The 24,253-nt window shown below is 44.5% G+C and overlaps 1 protein-coding gene across 1 annotated transcript; it reads left to right on the forward strand.

The window, feature by feature from the left end:
* Positions 1–806: 806 nt before the first annotated feature.
* Positions 807–23,922, forward strand: LRRC8C (leucine rich repeat containing 8 VRAC subunit C). Its single transcript, XM_059854195.1, has 3 exons — positions 807–928; positions 15,271–15,412; positions 17,838–23,922. Exons 2-3 carry the CDS (start codon positions 15,275–15,277, stop codon positions 20,106–20,108), a joined length of 2,409 nt encoding a protein of 802 aa, XP_059710178.1. The 5' UTR covers positions 807–928; positions 15,271–15,274; the 3' UTR covers positions 20,109–23,922.
* The last annotated feature ends 331 nt before the right edge of the window (positions 23,923–24,253 follow it).

The following is a 24,253-nucleotide window of genomic DNA, read 5'->3' on the forward strand; positions in this document are numbered from 1 at the left end:
CAGTGGGCTTATATATTTGTATTTCCTTGTTTACATATTTGTAGTGTCCCTAGGGGGATACACACACTACCCCTAAGGTTAGGGGCAAGTTATTGGAGGGCAAGTACCTCCCTCTGATGCAGAATTTATCCTGTCTCTTTGCTCTGCCAGAGATGTAAATCTTTCTGGAAATATCAGACCAAAGTCCCTTTAAACATGTGGTTTCTTTCAGCAGCAGTTTTCAGACTGCGCTTTTTGAATTGCTGGGCCAGAAGTTTGTGTTTCCAATTGTCACTCTCTGAGACACTTTGCCATTGTTAATGCAGTTCCAGGCGCTTTACAGCCTGGTTTCTTTATAGTCGTTCCACGGCCCTGCGTGTTGAGGTCCAGATCTTTCCATCACAATTTGTGCTGTCATTCTCCCGACGAGGCGCGAAGCCGCCCGCCCGCGCGGGGACGGCGACTCGCGGCTCCCCTCGCCCGCCGCTGCTTCCCACGGCACCGACCGCGCTCCGTGCGGGCCATGGAGCGGCCCCAGCCCGGCCCGTCCGTGCTGCGGCGGCTCCGCCAGCCCCGCCTCGCCGCTCCTCCGGCCGGGGATGCCGCGGGCGCGCCCTGAGGTCGCGGCTCCCGGGTACCGTTACCGGCGGCTCCGGGGCAGCGGGCGGAGCGCGGCCGTCCCGCCCACCGCCGCCGCCGGGCCCGCGGGGGCCGCCGGGCACGGCCCGACCGGCGCCCCCCGGCACTCGCCGCGTGCGTCAGACCGGAGACGTGGCCCCGCGGCGGCGGGGGCGGAGCGGCGGCGGGCGGAGCGCGGCTGCGGGCGGCCTCCCGGCCCGGCCCTGCCCTGCCCGCCGCACTGAGCCCCGCACCGCGCCGCGGGATGTTCGCGGTGCCGCCCGGCCGCTGCCGCCCGTGACCCCGAGCCGCACGCCCGGCCGAGCGCCAGGTAAGCGCTGCCGCGCCCGGCTGCCTCTCCCGGAGCGCTCCGCTGTCCGCGCCGGGGACGGGGCATCGCCATGGGGAGGGGGCCCCGGGGGGCCGCGCGGGAACGGAGCCGCCCCGCAGGGCCCGGCGCTGCGCCCCCGCGGGGAGAAGAGACGGGGCCCGGCCCGGCCCGCGGCCGCCGGGGCCCCCCTTTCCCCGCCGGCGGCACCAGCATTGCCGCTTCCGAACCGGGGCAGTGCCGGAGGAGCCAAACTTATCTGGGCTCGCCGCCGGCTCCTCTCCCGCGGGGGACCGCCAGGAAGCGGCCGCGGCAGCCCCCCACGCCCCATCCATCCCACCATCCCATCCCCTGCCGGGCGGGGCAGCCCCGGGGGTTCCCGGCGTGGCAGCGGCCCGGAGCCAAGCGGGGCTTCCCGGGAGCGGGGCCGCCGAGGGGGCACTGGTGGGAAACAGTCGCCATGGAGACGGGCGGCTTGGGAAAGCTTTCGGGGAAGAGGGCTTGGGGAAAGCCCATGGCCTTATTTTCCCCGACAATGAGCCCCAGACCAGCCCGCATTACGGGGAGGATGCGAGCAGGACTGAGAGGCGGCGGTCAAACCGCGCTGCCACCGCGCCCGCCGGTCCCTTCCCCGGGGGCTGCTCCGGCCTCGATATCTCGGTTTTTGAAGAGATTAAAAAGAAAAAAAAAAGAGCCCGATTTTATATCGGTTTAAAACCAGCTCTGCCTTGTCGTGGAGTGATGGGCAATTTTGCCGATTATTCACCAAGTGCAGTTTGTCCAGTTCATTAGAAAGAGTTGACCAAGCAAAATGAGACGCTTATGAAAGACCACCGAATGTATCCTACCAGAATTTCATGAGGGTTGAAGTGTTTAAAAGTAAGGACTTTTATTGCTCAGATAATATGTCAATTATGGTTTGGCTTTTTAATTATTTCTTTTTTTTTTTTTTTTTTTTTACTTTTGGAGTTAGTACTTCCTGTGACAAGAGATTCAGTATTATTAGCACCACTGTTTGAAGACAACCACGTAATGTTTACTCACACAAAGCACTGTAGGTTTGAATGATGCTGTAAAAGATTGTACAGGCAGAAATGTGCTTTGCAAGATAGTGAAAAAAACATGACAACATTGGAAATAAATAATAAATTTAAAATCTCCCTTTCCAATTTAACCAATTACACATCTTACCTTCTCCCCACCCATCACCCCCCTCCTGCCTCCGGGCGTATTAGAGCTGCTTTTACTTTTCTTTTTGATATGATGAAAACAGTCAAGAGGGTAGCACTCCCCTGGGCTCACTCTTCTTCTGGAAAAACCTGTTTGCTCCTATTGTGCAGATCAGCATGGAGAGCTGGGCCGAGCACAGTTCTGAGATGATCCCTAATTTTAACCTGGCCTTGTATTCCTGCTGTCTCCCAAGTGCTTGTGTCCCAGGGCTGCCAGCAAGGCACAGCAGCCTGGTGCTGAGCACCTGTGGTTTCTGAATCATTTCCTTTTCCAGTTGCTTTCTGAGTTTGCTAAATTTGTTGCATCCGTGCTACTGTTTTCTTCCAGTCTGAATACTGACAGGCCCTGCTAGAGGTTTTGCCATAGTATAACAGTCTGTGTGTTTTATTTGTTATTATTTACTCTTGTAAGCAGTTTTAGAAATAAGCTTTCTGATGGAAAGGCTAAAAATCTATTTGCTTTGTATGCCCAGTATTGGAAAAGGCTGGTGGTGGATTTCAGTGAAAAATGAAATCAGAGACTGCTGAATTCTCCTTACAAGCCCTCACTCAGTGCTTTGTGCTATCTTGCAGTCAGTTCCTGTACCGGCTGAAGCTGATTTCCTGAGGCAGCCTCATCCCACCTCAGTATCTGGCTTTTGGGGCCCACAGCAAGGAGCTCTGACGGGGTGGGGGGGGCAGCATCCGGGCTGGGCAGGCCGGAGCCATGAACAATACTCAGGTGGCCTCAGCACCCCAGGGACAGCACCGTGAGACCCAGAATAATGGACTGGGTCAGAGTGCTGGGAGGAGCAGTTCCCCTGATTGTCCATTGACCTCAGCTGCAACTGGTTGAAGTGGGCCACATTCACCGCCAGAAAGGCACTTCCCAACCCGAGGCTTTTTGAGAGCTGTGGGAAGTAAAAAAAACTGTTAACCATCCAAACAATTCACAATAACAGGAGCTAGAGTTTAATTTTATAGTTTCTTCCTCTTTAAGGAAACTTGGTAGAAAGATGCTGTCCTCATTGTCAGAGTTGTGAAGGGCACGGGAGGGCTGGCTGTATAGTAAAGAAAATACTGAAAATGAAACAACTGACCTCAGGCAAAAGAAACCTTCTAAATACTTTAAAGCCTTTCTTAATAAGTCAAGCCATTCTCCTTCCAAAATAATTTGTCAAAGGACTGTTAACAAGTGTTGGATTTCACATGTTCAGCATAATGGAAACTTTACTCTCTTCTTCATCCTTGATCTGCTCACCCACGGATTTTGTGCAACAAAACTCTGTTGCAGATTCAAGCTATAGTGCAGTGACTTTTGTTGGGTTGTGTTTCTAGGACCTCTTTCTGGTTAGGAAGATACTAGGTTGGATTCAGCCTCTTGGCCAGGTGTGATGAAGTAATTTGTTCCATTGCTTTCATTCATAACACAGGGCAGGCCCTTCTGCCTTCCCATCCCCAGGCAGGCAGAGTGTGTCAGAGCTATCTTTCAACCTGTCAGACCCTGGATGAACTTTCTGTCACTGTATTCATTTTACATCTTTGTGCCTGGCACATGCAGCTAATCAGACACAGCATAAACTTTACAACTGTATCATTCAGAGAGTCATAGGTTTGGACCAGGATGAGGGTTTATTTGGAATTTTTCCAGTACAGAGTTTCTGTACAGTCTCCTTCTCCCTTGAAGGACTGATTTACAATCTGGTGTTTGATCTGGTCAGATTTTTAAAAGGTAGGAAGGATAATGCCATGCATGTGCTTTGCACATTTCCCACTTGTTTGGGAGAGTCCTGCCTTAAGATACAGTGCATGTTTTCTCTTGGTTTTAAAGTAAAAGAAAGGCCTCCCCTGCGGCACAGGATGGCACCGTTCTCCAGGGCAAGTTGCTAACGCCGCTGTTATGACAAGCGGATAAAGTTCCACTGAATTTGAACCAGAACACATAACAACATTTGGTTCTGTACCACAGTATTAAAAATCCATTTCTCTCTGTCAAAGTAAACCTTAACTTTTCCATTGACTTCCAGTAGAGCAGAATACAGCCTTTTATACCAACTTCTAATCCTGGGTTGACCTACCATCTGCTGAAAATGGAGATGCTACCTCTCACCTCCCTTCAGTGGCAATAGTACATGGTGACTTTTTATTGATGAAATAACCTGAATTCCTAAATTCAACAACCCGGCAGTAAGACTGCCAACGTGCTGAGAACATTTCCGATTTTATTTACTTATCACTGAAAGGAAGGTGGGAGTCTGGACTAATTGCTTGCTCTGGAGTATATGGTGAAGCAGAGCACAGGTCAAGCCCTGCCCTGAGCGTGCAGCTGCGTAAGATCCTGATACATGTGCAGTTTACAGCAGAATGCAACAGCTCAGAAGTGCAGGTTGCTGTCAGAGGGTTTGGTGCTCTGAGCAAGGACCATTATAGATCACATTTTCCATTGATGTGAATGTTTAATGAGCTGTCTCTGGGGGAGGTAGTTTTCACCAGTGTTCACAGAGAGTATTCTCGGAAAAGCCCCTTTTTAAGTGTAACGTGACTAAAAAGAGTGTCTGCTCTTTGCAGTCATTTAACCACGGTGACACATATATAGCACACCTGCTATAGTGTTGTCAGAATCCCCTCTAGCAACTGCTTTTATCTCACAGTTTAGGCTTGATGGAAACTGCTTTTTTTTTGTTGTTGTTTTATGCAGCAACAGACTTTTTGGTGGAATGAGGTAACAGCTAATCCCTCTTTGGTGGTCTATGGAGGGACACTGTCCTGAAAAAGTCCAGTAGAGAAGGCAGTCCTAGTTTTCCAGTTCATGATCTTTAAAAGTCATCCTATGTGAATACCAATTCTGATTCTGTAGTTACTAGTGTATCTCTTTGAGTGTGTGTAGATCATGTGCAATTTACGTGCTTTAATTTATCTATTTCAGTCTTTCTTATTCTTTCAGGGATATGGATGAGACCATAAGTTTATTTTTGTTGTCAGGGATTTTTGTAACAAAGGATGGTTTGGGGGAAGAAAATCCACCGACTGCTTCAGGTTGAGAATACGTGTATGTTTATCAAGGTGTTTTGGGATCCATGTTTTATGAGACTATCATGGAGTTTTATAAAGTTCTTTTGTGTTGCATGCAAGTAGGAGCAAAAAAGATTCTTTATATGAAAAAGTCTCCCAAATCCTGAAAACAGGAATTCTTTAATGTTTTTGGCTCACTCACTGCATAAAATGTTTTTAACTAACTTGTCAGATGATTGAGCTGCTTAAGACTCAGAATGGACCTTTTGTACTTCCTGTCCCAATTAGGAATTAATTTTTAATTATATCAGCTGAACATTTTTAAATATGAGCACTTGTATTAGCCTCAGGCACCTATTTCTTTGATGAGGAATGGCACTGATTTGTGCAATACTGTCTGAGACATTTTAACAGCATTGTTTCTGTCTTCATCATCTGAGTATGTCAGTGTTTGTGGAAGACCTAGTATAACTTTGATTAAAACTTGATGTGATTTTATTGTTTAGGTTTGTCTCAATTGTTTAGATTTATTTCAGGAATACTAAAATATCACTTACTGGATTGTTACTTGCTTGGTGCTTTGGTTTGCTGTTAAAAGCTTTTACTCACATTAAAACCATTTTGTAGCTCTGGAAAGAGGGCAGGCATCTTGAGTGATAGCCCTGATAAACAAAGAATGTTACTCCCAGAGCTGAAAAATGATAAGTATTGCCTTTGAAGTAGTCTTTGACATGGAAATGCGTGGAGTGTACTTCTCTTTAGATTTGGAGAAATAGCTCAGCAAAGCCAAGGCTCCACACAGGCCCATGTGCTTGGTATGGAAAGAACTCCTACTGATTCCACTGAGACTTTATCTGGCAGAATCTTGCACTGAACATTTTTTTGTCTTTGGTCCAACCAAGCTGAAGTCAAAGAGCTGCTGACAATAGGAAGTCTTTTTGGTGTGTAATACATGAAAAAGTGCTATGACTCAGTTGGAGCTAACAACAAGGTTATTGTCTGGGATTCATTGCCAAAGCAGCGCTTACTGTATATGTAAGTGGAAATTGCAACATACATTTTGAAATGCAGTTTATTAAAGTTGCTTCCTCTTTATGTCCTTTATGTCCTCTCTTTGCAACCCCTATGTCTCCTCTGAGTTCTGGATTCAGGTCTTTGAGCTTCCACTGCCACAGCAGATGGTACCAAGAGCAGAGCAGGGGCATTCACTGCTGCCTCTGAATGCCCCCCATGCTCTCTCCTGGCTGTTAGGCAGGTGGGCAGCTGAAACCTAACTGGATGGGCCTCAGGGACTTGGGAGGGAAAGGAGTGGACTAGGTATTCAGCATGTTTCTGGAAGTGACACCGTTTCCAGTTCTCTCCAGCACTAAATCCCCCGTTGGCATCTTGCCCATGGTTGTGGTCCTGCGGAGCTGCAGCTCTGGGGAAGCTTGGTTGTGGCAGCTGACATAATGGAGCACAGCTTTCCAGCTGTTGGCTGGGACCTTGCTGGAGTTCAGGTGGCACAGCCTAGCTGTCCCCAGTCAGTACACCTGGAGGTGAAACGCCTTCCCTACTCTGAATGGCTGTCACATAGAGGACACACCTTTTGGTGGACACACCGCCAAACTGTGGGCACTGGAAAAATGTCTTCTGTGAGCTAGTTGTATTTTGTCTGTTCTCCATATTAGTAAGCTAATACCAACTGTGACCTTTACTTTTGGTAATGTGTAGTATGAAATCAAATTTACTTCAGTGGCTTTTTAGAGGAGTTCTGACATGCTATCAGTTTGGATTCAGGCATTGCAGAAAACTGGAAAAAAGCTATGTTTTTGGTACTATTCATTCATAGTTCCCACCAAAGGTACTAAAGAAAGTGGATACCTTTCTGTTTTGCAGCTAGAGAAGTGGTGGCATGGTGGGTTGATGTGACGTGCACAGGCTGTCCATGTCCCAGTGGGGACTCCTGACTCACTCTCTGTTGTTCCTCCAGGTCACGTTTCCTCACCAGCTTCAGCCACAAGAACATGAATTTGTTTGAAAATACTGTAAACTCATGGACTGTTAAAAATAACTGTTTGGATGCAAATGGTTTGTTTTTAATGTCTTTCCAGTTCCTTTACATGGGATTTATGTTTAAGAAACAGCATCATTTGTTTGTACTTCTTACTTCAGAGTGATGGTATTTCTTCCTATGAAAATCTCCGTTGCAGTCAACGGAACAAAATGGGAGCCATCATGTTTCAAACAGTGGCAACACAGGCCAGCGTTCAAAGTAGTTTTTCCAGCCAAAAAGTTTATGCCTTTTTTAAAAATATTTTTTAAATTGAATTCTATATTACAGGAAACACCAATGGCAATAAAACCTAGCAAGGAAATGGGTCTCCTGAAATACTTGCAAATACAATTAGTCAGTTGCAGGGGTTTTATCATATGTTACACGGGAACTGACCAAGCACCTACACTTACCAAAATGCTGGATATTTTGGTCAGTGCAAACATGTAGCAAAATAATTACCAAAACTGAATGTCACGGTAGTTCAGACATTATTTCACTACGTGTACAATGTGTGTGAGAATACACAGATAAGAATGGAACATAAGCCTCTTGGGAGTTAGGAGTTACTAATTCCAGTTCTTATCATCATATTTCCCCCTTAGTCTAATCTTAGTTTCCCTGGCTTGGTGTCTTGTCCCTGCATCTACTTTTAGTCCTCTCCTGAATAGGTGATGAAATGAAGCAGGTCCATAATCTGTTATCTGTGGTGCCAGCATGGGCAGTGCCAGGAGCTGTGAGGGGTTTCTGGGCACATGCTGAAAATGAAGTGTTCATCTACTAACATCAAAGGACACAAACCCACAGTTTCCAAAGGTCTATAAGTTAGCCAGCTGTAGGCAGCTGTTCACACTGCAGTAAAACTGTGTTCCCAATAGACAGGTCAAATTTTGGGGCATGGGTGATCTGAAAAGTTTTAAATAAAAAGACCACAATTTTTGTAGGGTTCACATCCAATTTGTTTCGCTAAGCTTGTTTCTAGAATGGTTTTAACAATTGCTGGCTAGATCTTTGTTCAAATTTTATGTTAAATTACACAGGTTTTTCCTTATGGTTGTTTTGTGCACCCAGTCCCACCAAAAAATACAAATTTAGCAAAGTTGTATTCGATAGAATATATGAGTGATGATAGCACCAAGCCATTTTCATGCCAGGCTGCCTATCAGCTGTCTAGAGGAGATTGTTGCCCTAAGCCCTTGTCTGTGCAAGTGATATTTAAACAAAATCACTTGCACAGACAAGTGGTTTTGTTTAAATATCCTCTTTGAGCATACATCACCATCAACCTGACTGCAAAACTCCCTTACTTATGCTTATTTAACTGTCTCAGAGTGCCGTTCCAAAGCAGGTAAAATAGGAATGCAAAATTCTGCTTTTCAGTGCAGCCTCAGGCCCTGTGCTGAGAAACACTCCAGCTTAACTTCACCTCCTGGCCCATGGCAGCAGAGGCCAAACAGCACAGAACACTGGAAAAGTGACTTTATGATATTTGTGCAGAGTAACAAATGTTTACAATGAAAGATGGTGAGGTTTGGAGTGTGCAATGCCTTGTCCTGTGTAAAAACTCTCTGGCGTGCAGCCCCTGCACATGTGGCTCACAGCCCTTGGGCTCTGCTGAGTCCCTGCTGCCAGGTCACAAGTTTGTTTTGTGTTAAATACGAGCTGTGCTCTGTTCCTCTGATGAAGATGGATGTGCAATAAATCATGTATGGGAACCAGCGCAGAGACCTTCTTGCAGCACTGTTCCCGAAAGGCATTTCATCATTTACCCTAACATGAAGTATGTTTAAAACAGCCAGGAGAGCAGCACTGGCCTAGCATTTTCTCCTTCCAGTAGATCTCTGATGTGAAAGACCAAGCAGTGCCAGTCTGAATTGGCTCTTGAGGACATCTGAGCTTTGACCCTTCTGTCATACTCAGCTGGGCTGCAGTCATGGTCCTGCAGCCTCCAGCCCAAGGCTCCTCATGCCAAGAAGAAAGCTCCTTCCCTAGTGGGGATGAGGGCTGTTCCCCTAACCTCTGGGGCTTGATTGAACTCTGTGCCACTCTTGGGAGGTGGTGATGCTGATCCTGCATCTGAGGAGGATTGATGGGATGTCAGGGAAATGAGGTTAAATGTCAGCTGGCTAACCATTTAAATATCTTTTCTAGTCAGCTTAAGAAATCCCACCAACTTTTTGTGCTTCCCAGCTGCCAATATCACTGTTTCTTTCTCCTCCAGTTATGTTCCTTCTCCTTTTTCCCTCTGGTGTATAATTCATGCCTTGCCCTTGCCATACCAGCACTTTCTGGATGATAGTTGTCTGTCTGACATCCAGGGGCTCCAGTTCTGGTGCACAGCTTTGGTTGTTTCCCCAAAACAAGCAATGGATGACGCTGATTGCTTCAACACGTGTGACATGATTGAGTAACCACTAGTGGAAAGACAAAATAGCCAAGGGCTTGACTTCTGGTGAGTGACACCTGTAGCATGGCAAACACAACTCTGGCAAGTCCTGGTCTCCTGCCTGAGCACAGGCGGCAGCAGTGACTCCACTCCTCTGTCACAGGAGGGTCTGCAGGGCACGGAGACAGGCTCTTGGGCTTTGCTTGGCAGGGAGGCCATGGCCAGGGCATGGGGTGGCTGCTGTCTGTCCCCCATAGGGTGGCACCGAGCAGTGCCTAGGGAGGGGTGCGGACAGCTGGCAGCTCTGACAGCACGGTGCTGGCAGGCCCGAGGCCAGCTTGCCATGGTGGGGAGCGGTGGCGGGAGCTGCTGGGGCTGTGCCTCAGTGAGGAACACATGCTGTCAGACCTGCCTGGCTGAGACAAAGGCAGAGCCTCCCAGTTACTCGCTTTGTTTTGCTCACTGTGCTGCTCTTAATTGCCGTGTCTCTGCGGGCTGTGCCTTGGGAGCCTGGGTGGGGCAGTGGGAGCGGCCCGTACCGGTGCCACGCACTGGTGTCGCTGGTGCTGCGGCTCTCCGCAGCTGCGTGACCCTTGAGTTCTGCTCCAAACCACTCCGTGAAATGAATGGAGTGACTCTGTGAGAACCCGCTTAAAAATAGCCACTGTCACCTAGCGAGGGCTTGGGCCTGGGGCCTGGGAGGTGCTGCAAGCCAAAGGCAGCTTTGTTCAGCGTTGTCCCAGAGGGGCTGTTTTCTGTGCATTAATGTTTTTGCTTTTGAAGAGTCTCTCAAGACACAAGCTGAATGCAGCTTTATGAGGGGGCGTGTCAACTTCCATGTCCCCGTGTGTTTGTCCGTCCGGCACGGTGTGTCCTGGCCCTCACCGCGTCCCTTCGTGAGGGCCAAGGACACACCGTGCGAGGCAGGGACACGAAGCCGTGACGAGCAGCTCTCAGGGCCGACCTGAAGCACTAAGCCAAGGCCAGGGCTTGTCCCCAGGGCTTGTCCCCAGGGCTTGTCCCCAGGGCTCGTCCCCCATGCTGTGACAGCGAGCCGTGCCATCCGGGCACCGCGGTCCCTTGGGCCGCTGGGGCTGGTGGCAGTCGGGCCCACGGAGCCCCCGGGCTGCCCCTCGGGCCCTCGGCGGGCGGGAGGTTCGTGCATTGGTTTCCTTTCATTCTGCAGCGGACATCCCGTGCATTGCCCGTGCCCCGGTTTTCGCTTTAGCCGCGCTGGCAGGAGCCATCCTTACTTCCAAACTGTCCTCACTGCTTTCCTTTATTCCCGCTGATATAAAGCAACTGCTGAGAGGCTGGTTTGCTCCACGCTGCAGCGCTTCACAATCAGCCTTTGATTCAGTCTCTTGATTTATTAAGTCTAATTTGGTTCCAATACTTTTGTCTCTGACTTGGATCTATTTATTCTCCTTGGCTCTTTTAGGTCACATTAATTTGTTGTGTCTCACCCCCAATCTCCTGTGCATTAGCTGATTCCTGTAGTTGGGTTTTCTGATAGAGTAGTTATCGCACTAGTACCTGGATTCAAGTAGTTAATCTTATTATGCCATACTCATTTTCACCCACCAAGTTTTCTACATTTCTTAGAAATTTTAAAATAAGAATCAGTACTGATTTCTCTCCCCTCCAGTGTTCTTGTGGGGTTTTTTTTGTTTGCTGTGGGATTTTTGTTACTTTTTTTTCTTGTCTGATTTTTTATTTTTATTTTTTTTATTTAATCTGGCAAACCCACAGCTCTGTTCTACAACACTGCTTAACAGCCAGTACAACTGCTTTTTAATCCAAGTTCCTTTTTTATTTCCTTCTGGTAGCTGAATAGCAGATGATTTATCTAATGTTTTATTTTCTCTAGGGTCTGAGGATTATTTGAAATGCAAGAGAAAAAAAGAACACATTCTGTTTTTAATTGAAAAGAATTTCCAATATTTAGAGCTCTAGTATTTACTAAAGTAGGTTAGAATAATACTTTATGATAAGTCAGATGCCACATTTCGGCTACAATGTACTGTGCAATTAAATAACATTTTGAATGTGAGTTAACGCAAATTAGTAATGCAGTCTTAGGCTGAAATGTTCAACCAGCTGAAATGTTGAACTCCTTGTCTTTTATCTCCTTGTTACAAGGAGAGATAAGAAACTGCAGTGCATGGTGTGCTGTCCCAGAGTAAATGGTGTGCTGTGACTTGGGCTGCAGTGTTACTTTTTAGCATCCCTAGATTTTTTCAAACTGATGATTGATTAAATCCTTTTATTTTGTGTGTGATTATAAAGGAGTCTGGCAGTGATGCACCTTTGGGTGTAGCAGTGGGAAAGAGCTGGGCTTTGGACATGGCCAGGAGGGATTTTTCAGGATTGCTCTGAGCCAGGGGGACCTGCTGTGTCTTTTCTGAGGTCTGAGTTGCTGCTGATAGTTGTCCTTTCCATCCCTGGAGAAGCCAGAATGGGAAAAAAAGCTAAAGGGAATTGGGAGACAAATGAAAAGTGATTTGGTGTCATTTTGTTCTGCGTGCAGATGTCAGCAGTGCTGGTTAGCCTAGGCTGCTCTTCTTTCCAGCATTTTCCTTGATTCTTAATACAGCAAGGGGAGAAGCAATAGGGTTCCCCCAGTGAGTGTTGGAAAATGGTTTTCCTACTTCGTCACATTTGATTGCCATTTAAAGTTTCTGCAAATATCTTTTTCCCCAAAGCTAAAAAATATCATCTGTCAGTAGATGTTGTTGGTTTTTTACTGTTATTTTATGTGTAGTACTACTATCATCATTCAGTAGTGTTTGTTTTCTTTTTATAGCAATATAGGAGAACATTAGTGGCAGACAGGGTTTGATGTCTGGTGCTGGACAGCAAACCTTCCTACCCCAGAGATGGGTTTTCTAAGATGGCTCAGAGGGCCTTTCTGTGTGCAGCTCTGCCTCTGCTTGGGCCATTAATTGGGTAGCAGTGTGTGCACTCTACTAATGAGGAGTCATGCTATGCAAACATCAGCCTCTGAAGGGAACAAGGGATCAGGGCAGCATGTGCTTGTGGTATCAGAACCTGTCTGCCTTCATCTAAATTTCCCACACATCACTTAGGAGAAATAAAGTAAATATATGATACAACAAAGACTCCTAAAAATACATAGTGAAACCTATAAAAAACAACAGCCAAAGGATTTTTTGGTCCAAAAGCTGTCCCTGCACAGTAATTTGAAAGATAGTTTCCAGTCTGATCTGCTGTCAGGCACTGCCCCTGATTCAGTGCTGCCACCTTTCCTAACACTGTGGCTCAGACCCACAGTTGCTTGGGTGTCTAACCAGGGGCTCCTGGGTCTCCCCACATTTCTGTGCATGTGAGCACTTGTGTTTTGTCAAGAATCTCCACTGTAGGAAACATTATTCTGTCCTTACCTGACACTCAAATTGTTTATCATTTTGAAAAAAAGCGTTACAAATAGTATTTCTAGAGGCTGTGCCATCAGAATATGAAAAAGCACTCCTAAGCCATTATTGCAGGGGTGGGAAGAAAATGTGATTTTTAAAGCAATCTGTTGATAGGTATTCTTGGGGAAACTGATGCCATTCCACTTAGTCAGCCAGCTGGCCTCAAAACCTGAGCCAACAGTAGTATATGTGTTACAAAACTTTGAGCAGGACTGTTGCATGGCAACTGCTTAGCTAACATTTGTATTAGTGGATTCCTTTGAGAATTTTTTAAGTTTTTCAGTGCTTGATTAAAAAAAAAAAAAAGCTTACCAGCAGCTACTAAAGTCACCTGCATTTTATGTGGAAATGAAAAATAGAGGGGTGATTCCTTACCAATGGCAGTGAAATGCATATGGGAATGGAAGACAGATTGTGTATGATGTTCTTCAGCTCAGGTGGCGCTGGGAGCTGCCAGCAGAGGTTTAGCTGAAGGAGAGCTGGGCATGTACTTAAAGCTATATGGTGCACTTCTAATTTATGAGATCCACTTTTTCCACCCATATTTATAAAAGAAGAGTGAAAGGCAGCAAAGGTTTGTCCCAGCAGCCACCCCAGCTTTTCTCTGCTGTAGAGGTATATCTTCCCTGATATGTCTGCTAACATTTCAAGCACACAAAAAGCAGAACTGTGGTCCCTGGCTGCCTGCCATTTGATAACAAATGCTGCATTCCTCTTCCAGCACTGCAGCAATTCAGGCCTGCTGGCAAGGATGCTGTCAAGCCTCCGACCTGGCTGTGTGATGTCAGGCTTGCATTGCCATCATTTTCACTGCTGGTCTGTTAATTTGAAAGTGGTATGGAGGACAGCCTGCCTTCATCTTGGGGATTGCCAGCTGTGCAAGAGGTGTGTGTGGGTGTCATCTGGCATTGTAGCCTGTGTCCTGGGGACAGACTTCAGAAGGACAGGAGGCTGAGAGAGAATTCTCCTGTCTGGCCAAGTAGTGCTTAAAGCAGCATGGAAGGATTGAAAGAGGAGAGCGGGGCAAGAAACAGAAGTTTTTTTGTTACTCAGCTATGCTTTAAAGCCCCAGCCTAGCTATGACCACAAGTTCATTTACAGACTTCACCTTGTGCCTTTGGGGACTGCAGTACCTCCTGAGCATCAGATGGGCAGCAGAGACAGAGCAGTCCCTGAGAAGGTGCCAAAGGGAGCATCCTTCCACACGCCTATGGCCGGTTAGTGGGGGTCAGTTCTTAATCCTTAGGATGGCTGTACACTTGCAATGAATTGCAGCCATTAGGGCTTGAATCATTCCCTTCCTGTTCCCTGGCTCTGAATGAACTGAATCCCCTAAGTTCCTGAGCAGCCTCTTAGCAAGTGTGTGCTTTTCACTACCTGCACAGAAATGGATGTCACCAAGCCCACATTAATGGGTCCCAGTGTGCAGCTGAATCAGGATTATAGACTTCCAGTGTTCCTGTGATATGAGCTGATTGTGATGAGCATTTTTGATGTTAGTTAATGGACAAATTTTGTTAATTGCCCTTGGGAGTATTTTTGTTACATTCCCATCAGAATTTATCTTTCCACTGTAGCTTACTAAGGAGTTTCAGTACTGGTTTGATCTCAGGGATTCAGTTACACAGGCTTTAATATCAGCTGCTTTGCCTGTACATGCTCATGTGTTAGCTGATTTTTCAGAGGATATGATGATGTAAGCCTACACATCTGAGGTGAAGATAAAGCCCTTGATCTGGCTGTAGTTTTGGTTACCTAAACCACTTTAGGAACTTGCATTCAAAACATAGTAGATTTAAAATTGCAGTGAGTATGCACAAAAATATTTCAAAGCATTCCTGAAACCACTATGAATAAAATGGAAGGGAATTGAACATGATAGCTAAAAAGGTGGGTGAAGTTTGAATGCAGGACAAGCATTTCAGCCAGACCTTTGAGATCAAGGCTAATGTGTGTGAACATCTCTGTACAGAATGGGCTGATTTTCAAGGATGCAGAAGGCCTCACTGACCCATCAGAGATGGCTGGAGTCAACAGAGAGAGGGATTTGTCTGCCTGCATGGATGGCATTGCAGGCTCTCCCTTCCTCCCTTCCAGGAGCTGTGTAGTGACAGCACGAGCATCCCTCTTCTGAGGTGGGGTGTCAGTGGCTGGGAACTTCTCTGCCAGGTCTGGGAGTTCCATTTACAGGGGAGGTTTTTTCACTTGCTGGCTCGGGGTGAGGGCTCCGAGCTGCAGGAGGCTGAGCTGGCCGTGCTGTTTTGCAGGAGGATGATTCCCGTGACCGAGTTCCGGCAGTTCTCGGAGCAGCAGCCGGCGTTCCGCGTGCTGAAGCCCTGGTGGGATGTGTTCACCGACTACCTCTCGGTGGCCATGCTGATGATCGGCGTCTTCGGCTGCACCTTGCAGGTACCTCACAGGGACAGGCAGTGACTCCTGGGTGCTCCTGGGGCTGCTCAAGGAACACCACGAATGAGGAAGGGCCTTGGAAGGATGCTGTCCCATCTTGTTTTATCTCTTGGGCTCACCATGAACAAAGCAAAAATGTGCTGGTCCCGGGATTAAAGCTGTTTAAGTAGCAACATCAAATAACACAGACCAGACTTTTAGCAGCTGGGAATCAGCAGACTTGCATAGAGTCAGTGGAACTGTGCCAGCTAAGATAAGAACTGTTGGTTTGGCTGGTGTCTGCATCACTGTTTTCACCTCAGTTTGGCATAACAAAAGAGATTATCAACTTCAGTTCTTTTCTGTTACCATTTTGGTGTTTGAAAGTTTAAAAAATGGAATTTTGTAATTCCTGTTTTTCTTTATTTGGCAGATGTTAATATTATTTCTGTTGTTATGCTTTTAAGAGATTTGAAATTAATGTGCTGATTTTATTAATGAAACCCACAGCTAATATTATGTCTCTTCCATTCCAAAATGTCTCTGAGGATGCTTACACATAAACAATTGACATTACTGTCAGTCACTGTTAGTTACATTTTGCTGAGGAGCCAAAAGCAGAAAAGAAATGAAAAATACTGTTTGAAGTGACTCTACAAAAATATAAAGTATGAGTTCAAACATGGACCTCACATTTCTTGGCACGACTTTGAAATGGAGCTAAAGGGACACATTGACAGAGCTTTATTTCAGAGAAATTTGCTCATTTACATGGCCTAGGATTTAGATATACTATGTCTCAAATGTCACATGAAATCCACTGTAGTTTTGCCTGTATTCTCCATTCTCAAGTATTTTCAGTTGATACAACACTCATGTTTAAAAATCTCTTTATATAGAGCTAAATTTTGCATTAGATGATGTTTGCTTAACCACACAGATTAAATCGTCTGTTATATCTGTTATCTGTTTTACATTTACCTGCTTGATTGGAGAAAGCACACTGAAAAATAATGTGTGGAAAGACTGAAATAATAGACAAATTGGTTTTCATTCCAATTTATTGTGAGATACATAAATCCAGGATGTAACTAAGGGTGTATATCACAGTAGCAGACACTTTACAGACCTAGATTAACTACAGAAGTTTTTGATGTGTCAACAGTTATGGCACTGATACTGTTCAAAACGTGTGGTCTTACCTCAGCATCTCCCTACACCAGGGTGGATCATCAGGTGGATTTTGGTAGCTCTTGTTGCATACCTTATATTTAGTGCTTTCAACAGCCATGATGTCAAAGAGTAAATCTACACTACACACACGTTCTTAGTTTGGGCTAATCACAGGTAGTCATTCAGGGCAAGTGAGAGAGCTCCTTGGTTTATCACATGGATTAGCATTTTAATTCAGACCTGTAGGGAGCCTTGCATTGAACTCAGAACTGTTATCCCAAATTAAACCAAAGGTGATTGGTCCCTAGAGGCACTTTGATCTCAGTTTGTCACCATGGGTGACCATCCTGGATTAAGAAAACTTCTTGTTTGTTTTTTTTTTATAGACAGACTCAAGAACAGAGATAGATTATTTCCCCCAGGTGTGTAGTCCATCCTACAGAAGCCCCCCATGGACAGGGACTTTGGACAAGGGTAGGTAGTGATAGGACAAGGAGTAAGGGCTTTTAGCTGAAAGAGGGTAGGTTTAGATTAAATATTAGGAAGAAATTCTTCACTGTGAGGATGTTGAGGCAGTGAAACAGGTTGAAGTTTCCAGAGAAATTGTGGATGCTCCATCCCTGGAATAGTAGATGATCTTTAAGGTCCCTTCCAACCCAGATATTTTTATGATTCTATGAGACTCTATGTATATGTGTGAGAAACTAAATAAAATTTATGTCTGTGCTCACACAAATGCCATCAAAGAACTGTCCTTATCTGTCTTTATTAAGACTGAAGATTAATAATGTACCTGCATAGATAAACTTATATTAGCCCTTTGTCAGCAATTTTTGGTGTGATAAGACATCACAGTGTGAGAGTATAGCCACATGAATGCTGTTGTGCTGCTGTCAAGCCTAAGCTATCTCTGAACATCGTGTAGCCAGGGTGAATGCACCTGGCAGTAACAGTCTGTCTCTGGGGAGAGCAGAGCAGGAGATCCCTGGTCTTTTCTGGAAGCATTCTCCACATTTCTCCTTTTCCTGGATTGTGTCAATGCCCTCTTATTCAAATTATGGAAAGCTAGCCGTAGATAGAAAGGGGTGGCCTAGTTCTTGGCACACAGAACAAGTGTCTTGTTGAGAATAATAATAGTGCAGCCTGTGGGGACAAGTAGCAGGCTGTGTGGAGGAATGCCTGGCAGCTGGAGGTACTCCAAGGACAGCTACCCATGGGTGCTGCCACCATTGTTTGTACATCAGTTCAAAAGATATCTTTTTGTGTGTTCCAGGTCATGCAAGACAAGATAATATGCCTTCCAAAGCGCGTCCAGCCTTGCCAGAACCAATCTAATAGTTCAAATGTGTTTAACACAATGCCAGACACCACCCCCCTTCCCCCACCAAAGCCATCCGCCCCTCCAGCTACAGTCGAAATGAAAGGACTCAAGACTGACTTGGACCTTCAGCAGTACAGCTTTATAAATCAGGTGTGCTATGAACGGGCTCTGCACTGGTATGCCAAGTACTTCCCTTACCTTGTCCTTATACACACACTGGTCTTCATGCTGTGTAGTAACTTTTGGTTCAAATTCCCTGGATCAAGCTCCAAAATCGAACATTTCATTTCAATACTTGGGAAATGTTTTGATTCTCCCTGGACAACAAGAGCCTTATCCGAAGTGTCAGGGGAAGACTCTGAAGAGAAGGATAACAGGAAGAACAACATTAACAAGTCTAATACTACTCAGCCAAGCACTGAAGGCACTTTGGTCAAGACACAGTCTTTAAAATCAATCCCTGAGAAGTTAGTTGTGGATAAAGGAACTCCTGGGGCATTAGATAAAAAAGAAGGTGAACAGGCCAAAGCACTTTTCGAGAAGGTGAAGAAATTTCGACTGCATGTTGAGGAGGGTGATATACTCTATGTCATGTACGTTCGCCAGACTGTACTTAAGGTAATTAAATTCCTTATTATTATTGCTTACAACACAGCACTTGTCTCAGAAGTTAATTTTACAGTAGTCTGTAATGTTGATATAGAAGACATGACAGGATACAAGAACTTTTGCTGTAATCACACGATGGCACATCTGTTCTCTAAACTTTCTTACTGCTACCTGTGCTTTGTAAGCATCTATGGCCTGACATGCCTTTATACGCTGTACTGGTTGTTCTACCGTTCACTGAAGGAATATTCTTTTGAGTATGTTCGGCAGGAGACGGGAATCGATGATATCCCAGATGTCAAGAACGACTTTGCTTTTATGCTTCATATGATCGATCAGTATGATCCTCTCTACTCCAAGCGCTTTGCTGTCTTCCTGTCTGAAGTCAGTGAAAATAAGCTGAAACAGCTGAACCTAAACAATGAGTGGACTGCAGATAAACTGCGACAGAGGCTGCAGACAAACTCCCACAGCCATTTGGAGCTACAGCTTTTCATGCTTTCTGGACTACCAGACACAGTGTTTGAAATTACTGAGCTGCAGTCTTTAAAACTTGAAATAATTAATAATGTAATGATACCAGCAACCATTGCACAGTTGGACAATCTCCAGGAGCTCTCATTGCACCAGTGCTCTGTGAAGATCCACAGTGCCGCCTTGGCTTTTCTGAAGGAGAATCTCAAGATCTTGAGTGTCAAGTTTGATGACATCAGAGAACTTCCACATTGGATGTATGGCCTCAGAAATTTGGAAGAGCTCTATTTAATTGGCTCCCTAAGTCATGATATTTCTAAAAACATAACACTGGAGTCTTTTCGGGAGCTTAAAAGCCTAAAAGTTCTACACATAAAAAGTAATTTGTCCAAAATCCCACAATCTGCAGTTGATGTTTCCAGTCACCTGCAGAAGTTGTGTATCCATAATGATGGCACTAAGTTAGTGATGCTCAACAACCTGAAGAAAATGGTCAACCTGACACAGCTGGAATTGGTTCATTGTGATTTAGAGCGCATACCTCATGCAGTCTTCAGCCTTCTCAGTCTTCAGGAATTGGATCTAAAGGAAAACAACCTCAAATCCATTGAAGAAATAGTAAGTTTTCAACATCTGCGAAAGCTGACAATTCTAAAGCTGTGGTACAACAGTATAACCTACATCCCAGAGCATATAAAGAAACTCACGAGTCTAGAGCGGCTTTCCTTCAGCCATAACAAAATAGAGGTTCTTCCGTCCCACCTATTCCTATGCAACAAAATCAGATACTTGGATTTGTCTTACAATGACATTCGCTTTATCCCACCTGAAATAGGAGTTCTTCAGAGTTTACAGTACTTTTCCATTACTTGCAACAAAGTGGAGAGTGTGCCAGATGAACTGTACTTTTGCAAAAAACTTAAGACTCTGAAAATTGGGAAAAATAACTTGTCAGTCCTTTCACCTAAAATTGGTAATTTGACATTGCTTTCCTACTTGGATATAAAAGGCAATCACTTTGAAATCCTCCCGCCTGAGCTCGGTGAGTGTAGAGCTCTGAAGAGGACTGGTTTCACTGTAGAGGACAACTTGTTTGAAACTTTGCCTTCTGATGTCAGGGAGCAAATGAAAGCTGAATAACTTCTTCTTGCTCAGTTTTACAGAAATAACACTTCTACCAAAAACGCTCTAGAGAATGCATACTCTGATTATGCATTTAATTTGTCTTTTTTTTTTTCTTTTTCAAATCCTTTCTGTACAAACAAATTTGGAGTAAGGAGTACATATATTTTTAAATAAAATTTTCTCATATTTTTTCACTGTTTTATGATATTTTTAGTTTGTTTTGCCCTGAGAACAAGGGCATCTGTAACTTAATTTTTACTCGTAAATGTAAATGATTTTGTCTGTTAGTTTTTATTTCCATTTCCTAATCCCACCAGGGAAACTGTGTTTAAGATGTATGCTTTGGGTTGCATAGTTTGTAAGAGATTATTATATTGTCTTCCTAGTTATTGTTAATCCCTTAGGACATGGTCTTCAACAGGTGGTGCTGCAGGTGTTGAATACCTTTGTTTCTTCTTTTCTTCAGTGGCAGTGGAAGGTGTTCAACATCTAACAAGATCAAACCTAGGCTGACAATCCTCTACTTACAACAGGGTTTTCTCAGATGGTCAAAGCAAGTAGAAAATATTCTTTATGTATTTTAACAGGTGAGAGGGAGCATGCAGAACTCCTTCAGGGCCTGTTGGCCATTGACACAGCGCACTGAGCAGGAGGCACTCACTGTGATTTCCTCTCTGGTGCAGGAAGAGCAAGGTCACAGTTCACAGTGGAATCAGGACCAAAGTGACTCATGTAAAGGTTTTCTTAACAGTGCAAAGGGATGTGGCTGTCCATTTCCTACTAACTTGAGTGGAAGGGGTGCAGTGAACTCACTGTATTGGAAATGTCAACTCAGCAAGATGAAATGCTGTCTTGAAAAACCCCATCCTCTCTTAAACACCAGTGCTGCAAGAGAGAAAGTGCCCTCTGCCCGCTCAGCCCACTTCCCACCAAATTGCTTGGCACCTTCTAGGAATGGGATCCAGAAAAAGTGCAATCATACTTAGTTTGTAAAGCTTCTGACAGGGAAATAGCCTCTAATGTGCTCCTTGATTTAGCCTGGGTAGCATAAAACCAAGCTCAGCGCAGGAACGTTTGCAGATTTGCAAAAATGAGATTAAATGAATGCATTGATTTCTCACAAGTCTCAGCCTACCCAGCATACCCAAGGACAGTGATGAAGGCTATGTTTTCATCTCCCTGGGAGTAATTAAATTGGAAATCCTACAGTTGGAAGTTTGCTTTGTAAAATAATGTAATCTCCGATGATTGTGCATCAGGTTGGGAACTTTATCCTCTGAAGCCATGTTCAGCTGTTTATTTAATCCAGCCATTTGATTTCTTTTAGTCAGGTTTTAAAGGGATGTGCTGCTCACAAGGTAATTTAAGCTAATCAAAAGTAGAAAAATATTTTGCTGGGAGGAGATCTCTTCGTCATATCCAACAACACATATTTGAGTCAGATGCAGGCACTTGAGAAATGTTTTGCAAAAATATCTAGGAATAAGCCCTTATTTCTCTAGGAGGCAATGCTGTTCATAAAATGAAGAGGTTAAATTGCTGTTTGTTCAGATTTATGTAAAATATTTGGCAGTTGTCAGATTCGTTGCTCTTAAATGTTTTCTAACTGCAATTGTGTGTCTTGAGCTACAGTTAATCTGAGTTCTTGAGCTTGATACAAAAGCATACAGTTGGTTTAAGACTATGACTTACAAAGGTGGGGAGACAAACTACAATGAGAACTTCCTTGTTAATCCAGGGTGTGCTATGCAATTTGGTGTGTGAGCTTGCCACAGAACCAGGTCAGACTTATTTTTTGCGCTTGGCTATGTTCTGGAGAAGATCCAGATTAATCAAAAATGGGTCAGGCATGAAGGAATCAAACTTTTTTAAAGGGGTTTGATTTCGTTCTATTTAAGACCCGTAATTGATGTAGCTATTGTAAGAGCTGCCCTTACTTTTGTGTGGAATGCACTTACTGGAACAGCTTGGCAGTATATATATTCTAAATGTATTTCACTTCGATGTTATGTGAGGAAGAGAAACATTTCATTGGTCATATTAACCTAATTATGTAAACCAAAGTGCTGTTGTCCCTGATGAATGTAAACTGTTTGAAATGTCCAGGTAATTGGTGGAGCTGTATAGTTCTCTTACTTAGATTTTAAATACGGGATTACATTTAAAGTTTTTTTTAAAAGTCTTTATATTCCTAGATGTATCATTTTAAACCCCTAATTTATTTTGTGTGTAATATTGTTTCATGTGTAGTTTGTGGTCTTGTTTCTGAATGGAAGTTATGCACATCTCATAACTGAAGGTTGGAGACATGTTTTATGCCATTTTTGTAAATACATCACTTAGGGGATGTGGGGTTTTGTTTGTAACTGATTATACCAGTGCAACCCCTCATGTGGACACAGTTACACAAGTATTAAGTGCCTTGTGCTGGCATATCTTTATTCACTGTGCTAGGAATAAACTATACCAGTCTAAGCACTTTCACACTAATAACTGTATCTTCTCCAAGGGTTTGGTGAGCTGAGACAGCATCCTCAGTCTGACAGCTCACTGTCACCAAAAAGGGGCAGCTTCCTCCTCCTCCCATGCTCCCTATTCCTGCCAACACGTTCCAGCTGCTTCTCATGTACCTTTACAGGTCTGGTGCTGGTCTGATCCCTCCACAGGATAAATGAGCTTTTTAGGCCAGCAGAAAATGATGCCAGTCTAAAAAAGGGACTAATGTTGTGCTGGATCAGCTCTCTAAAGGATTGGATGGACACTAGGATGGGAGTAACAAGGGGACAGGACTCTCAGCTGGGGTCTGTACAAGAAGAAGGCAGGGTAAGTCCCTTTGGAGATACTAGGTCAGTTCATCATCTTGCCGAGCCATGTGCTCTGAGAACTGTGCTGTTGTATGTATAGCAGGGTGAGGCAGCTTGGCTTTTGTGAGTAGACAACCCTCAGGCTCACAGTGGATGATAAAATATCACATTACTGTTAATTTCATAATGAAACAAACTCAGGTAGCTGCACTGTTGACTTTTCTAAACCTCTTACTGTCTATTCTGGGGTGTATTTTCCAAACCCATATTACAGTAACTTAGGAATGAGTCACCTGAGGGAAGATTGTTTTCTAATTGTCTGTAACATCCAGGAAAATATGTAAAAGTGCCATATTTACTCAGTGAATCATGTACTGCTCATATGTATATTCACATGCAATTCTTACTAGACTTTTCTGTGACCAATAGTATTTGACTTAGAGTGGATGGACATTTTGTGGACAATACTTTAGCATGGTTTGTGTATATACAAAGAGTTTCTATAACTACTTATATTAATCAGGTGCCTAACAAGTGTGACAGTTCCAGAACTTAAGCAAGGCATTTTTTCATTATTGTTCAAAAATAATAAAAATCTTCCTTGGTAACAGAGATGACAAAGATTGCATCCAAAGTAAGAAGACAACCTTCTTAGCACATTGAGCCTGACAAGCAAATCTACTTTGTGATCAAAATCTGCAGATGTTCATCCCCCCCTTTGTCAAAATTAGAATGGATATTTGTGCTGACCTCGTGCATCCAGCCATCCCAACAACTTTTGCAAATTCTGATTGGAAAACGCCTGCTCCAAGTCTTATATCACTTTTCTGGCACATCAGTAATTCATGTGTTTAAGTGGTGACAAGTCCTGCAGGAATGCCAAGAAAAAACTTTGAAATTTGACCAAATGGAGAAACTTAATTCTGTAGCAAGAATCTTAATATCATAATTGACCTGCATAGTGTTACTTTGCAATATAGTACACCCAGAAAAACCAGAAATAAAATGCTCTTTTGTAATAATAACCATTGTCAGACTGCAATGTGATTATTTGTTTGGGAAATACTTTGTTTCTGGGTTACCTAAAGATCAAACCATCTTTTGGGTTTGGTCCCTTGGGAGGGAAATCAAGAAAATGTGCTTAAAAAACCATCATTACACTTGACAGGATTTACAGCTGCATAATCTCCATTCCTGTGCACCTCCTTCCATTGCTTGACTCCAGCAGCCAGCAAAGTGGTCAGGAAAAAAGCCATTCCCGCTGGAGCAACTCCTCCACTCTGGTTTCTGTGCTCCACCAGGGCTTGGGGGGTATTTTGGGAGCCCTGCCAGCCTGCAGCTAGGGGTGTGAGGGCT

This window comes from Haemorhous mexicanus, chromosome 9, assembly GCF_027477595.1.
Source record: "Haemorhous mexicanus isolate bHaeMex1 chromosome 9, bHaeMex1.pri, whole genome shotgun sequence".
Taxonomy (NCBI): domain Eukaryota; kingdom Metazoa; phylum Chordata; class Aves; order Passeriformes; family Fringillidae; genus Haemorhous; species Haemorhous mexicanus.

Coding starts and splice junctions, on each gene's coding strand:
- LRRC8C (XM_059854195.1), top strand. CDS start 15,275: ATGATTCCCGTGACCGAGTTCCGGCAGTTCTCGGAGCAGCAGCCGGCG. Junction 15,413..17,837: donor TCTTCGGCTGCACCTTGCAG/GTACCTCACAGG, acceptor TGTGTGTTCCAG/GTCATGCAAGACAAGATAAT.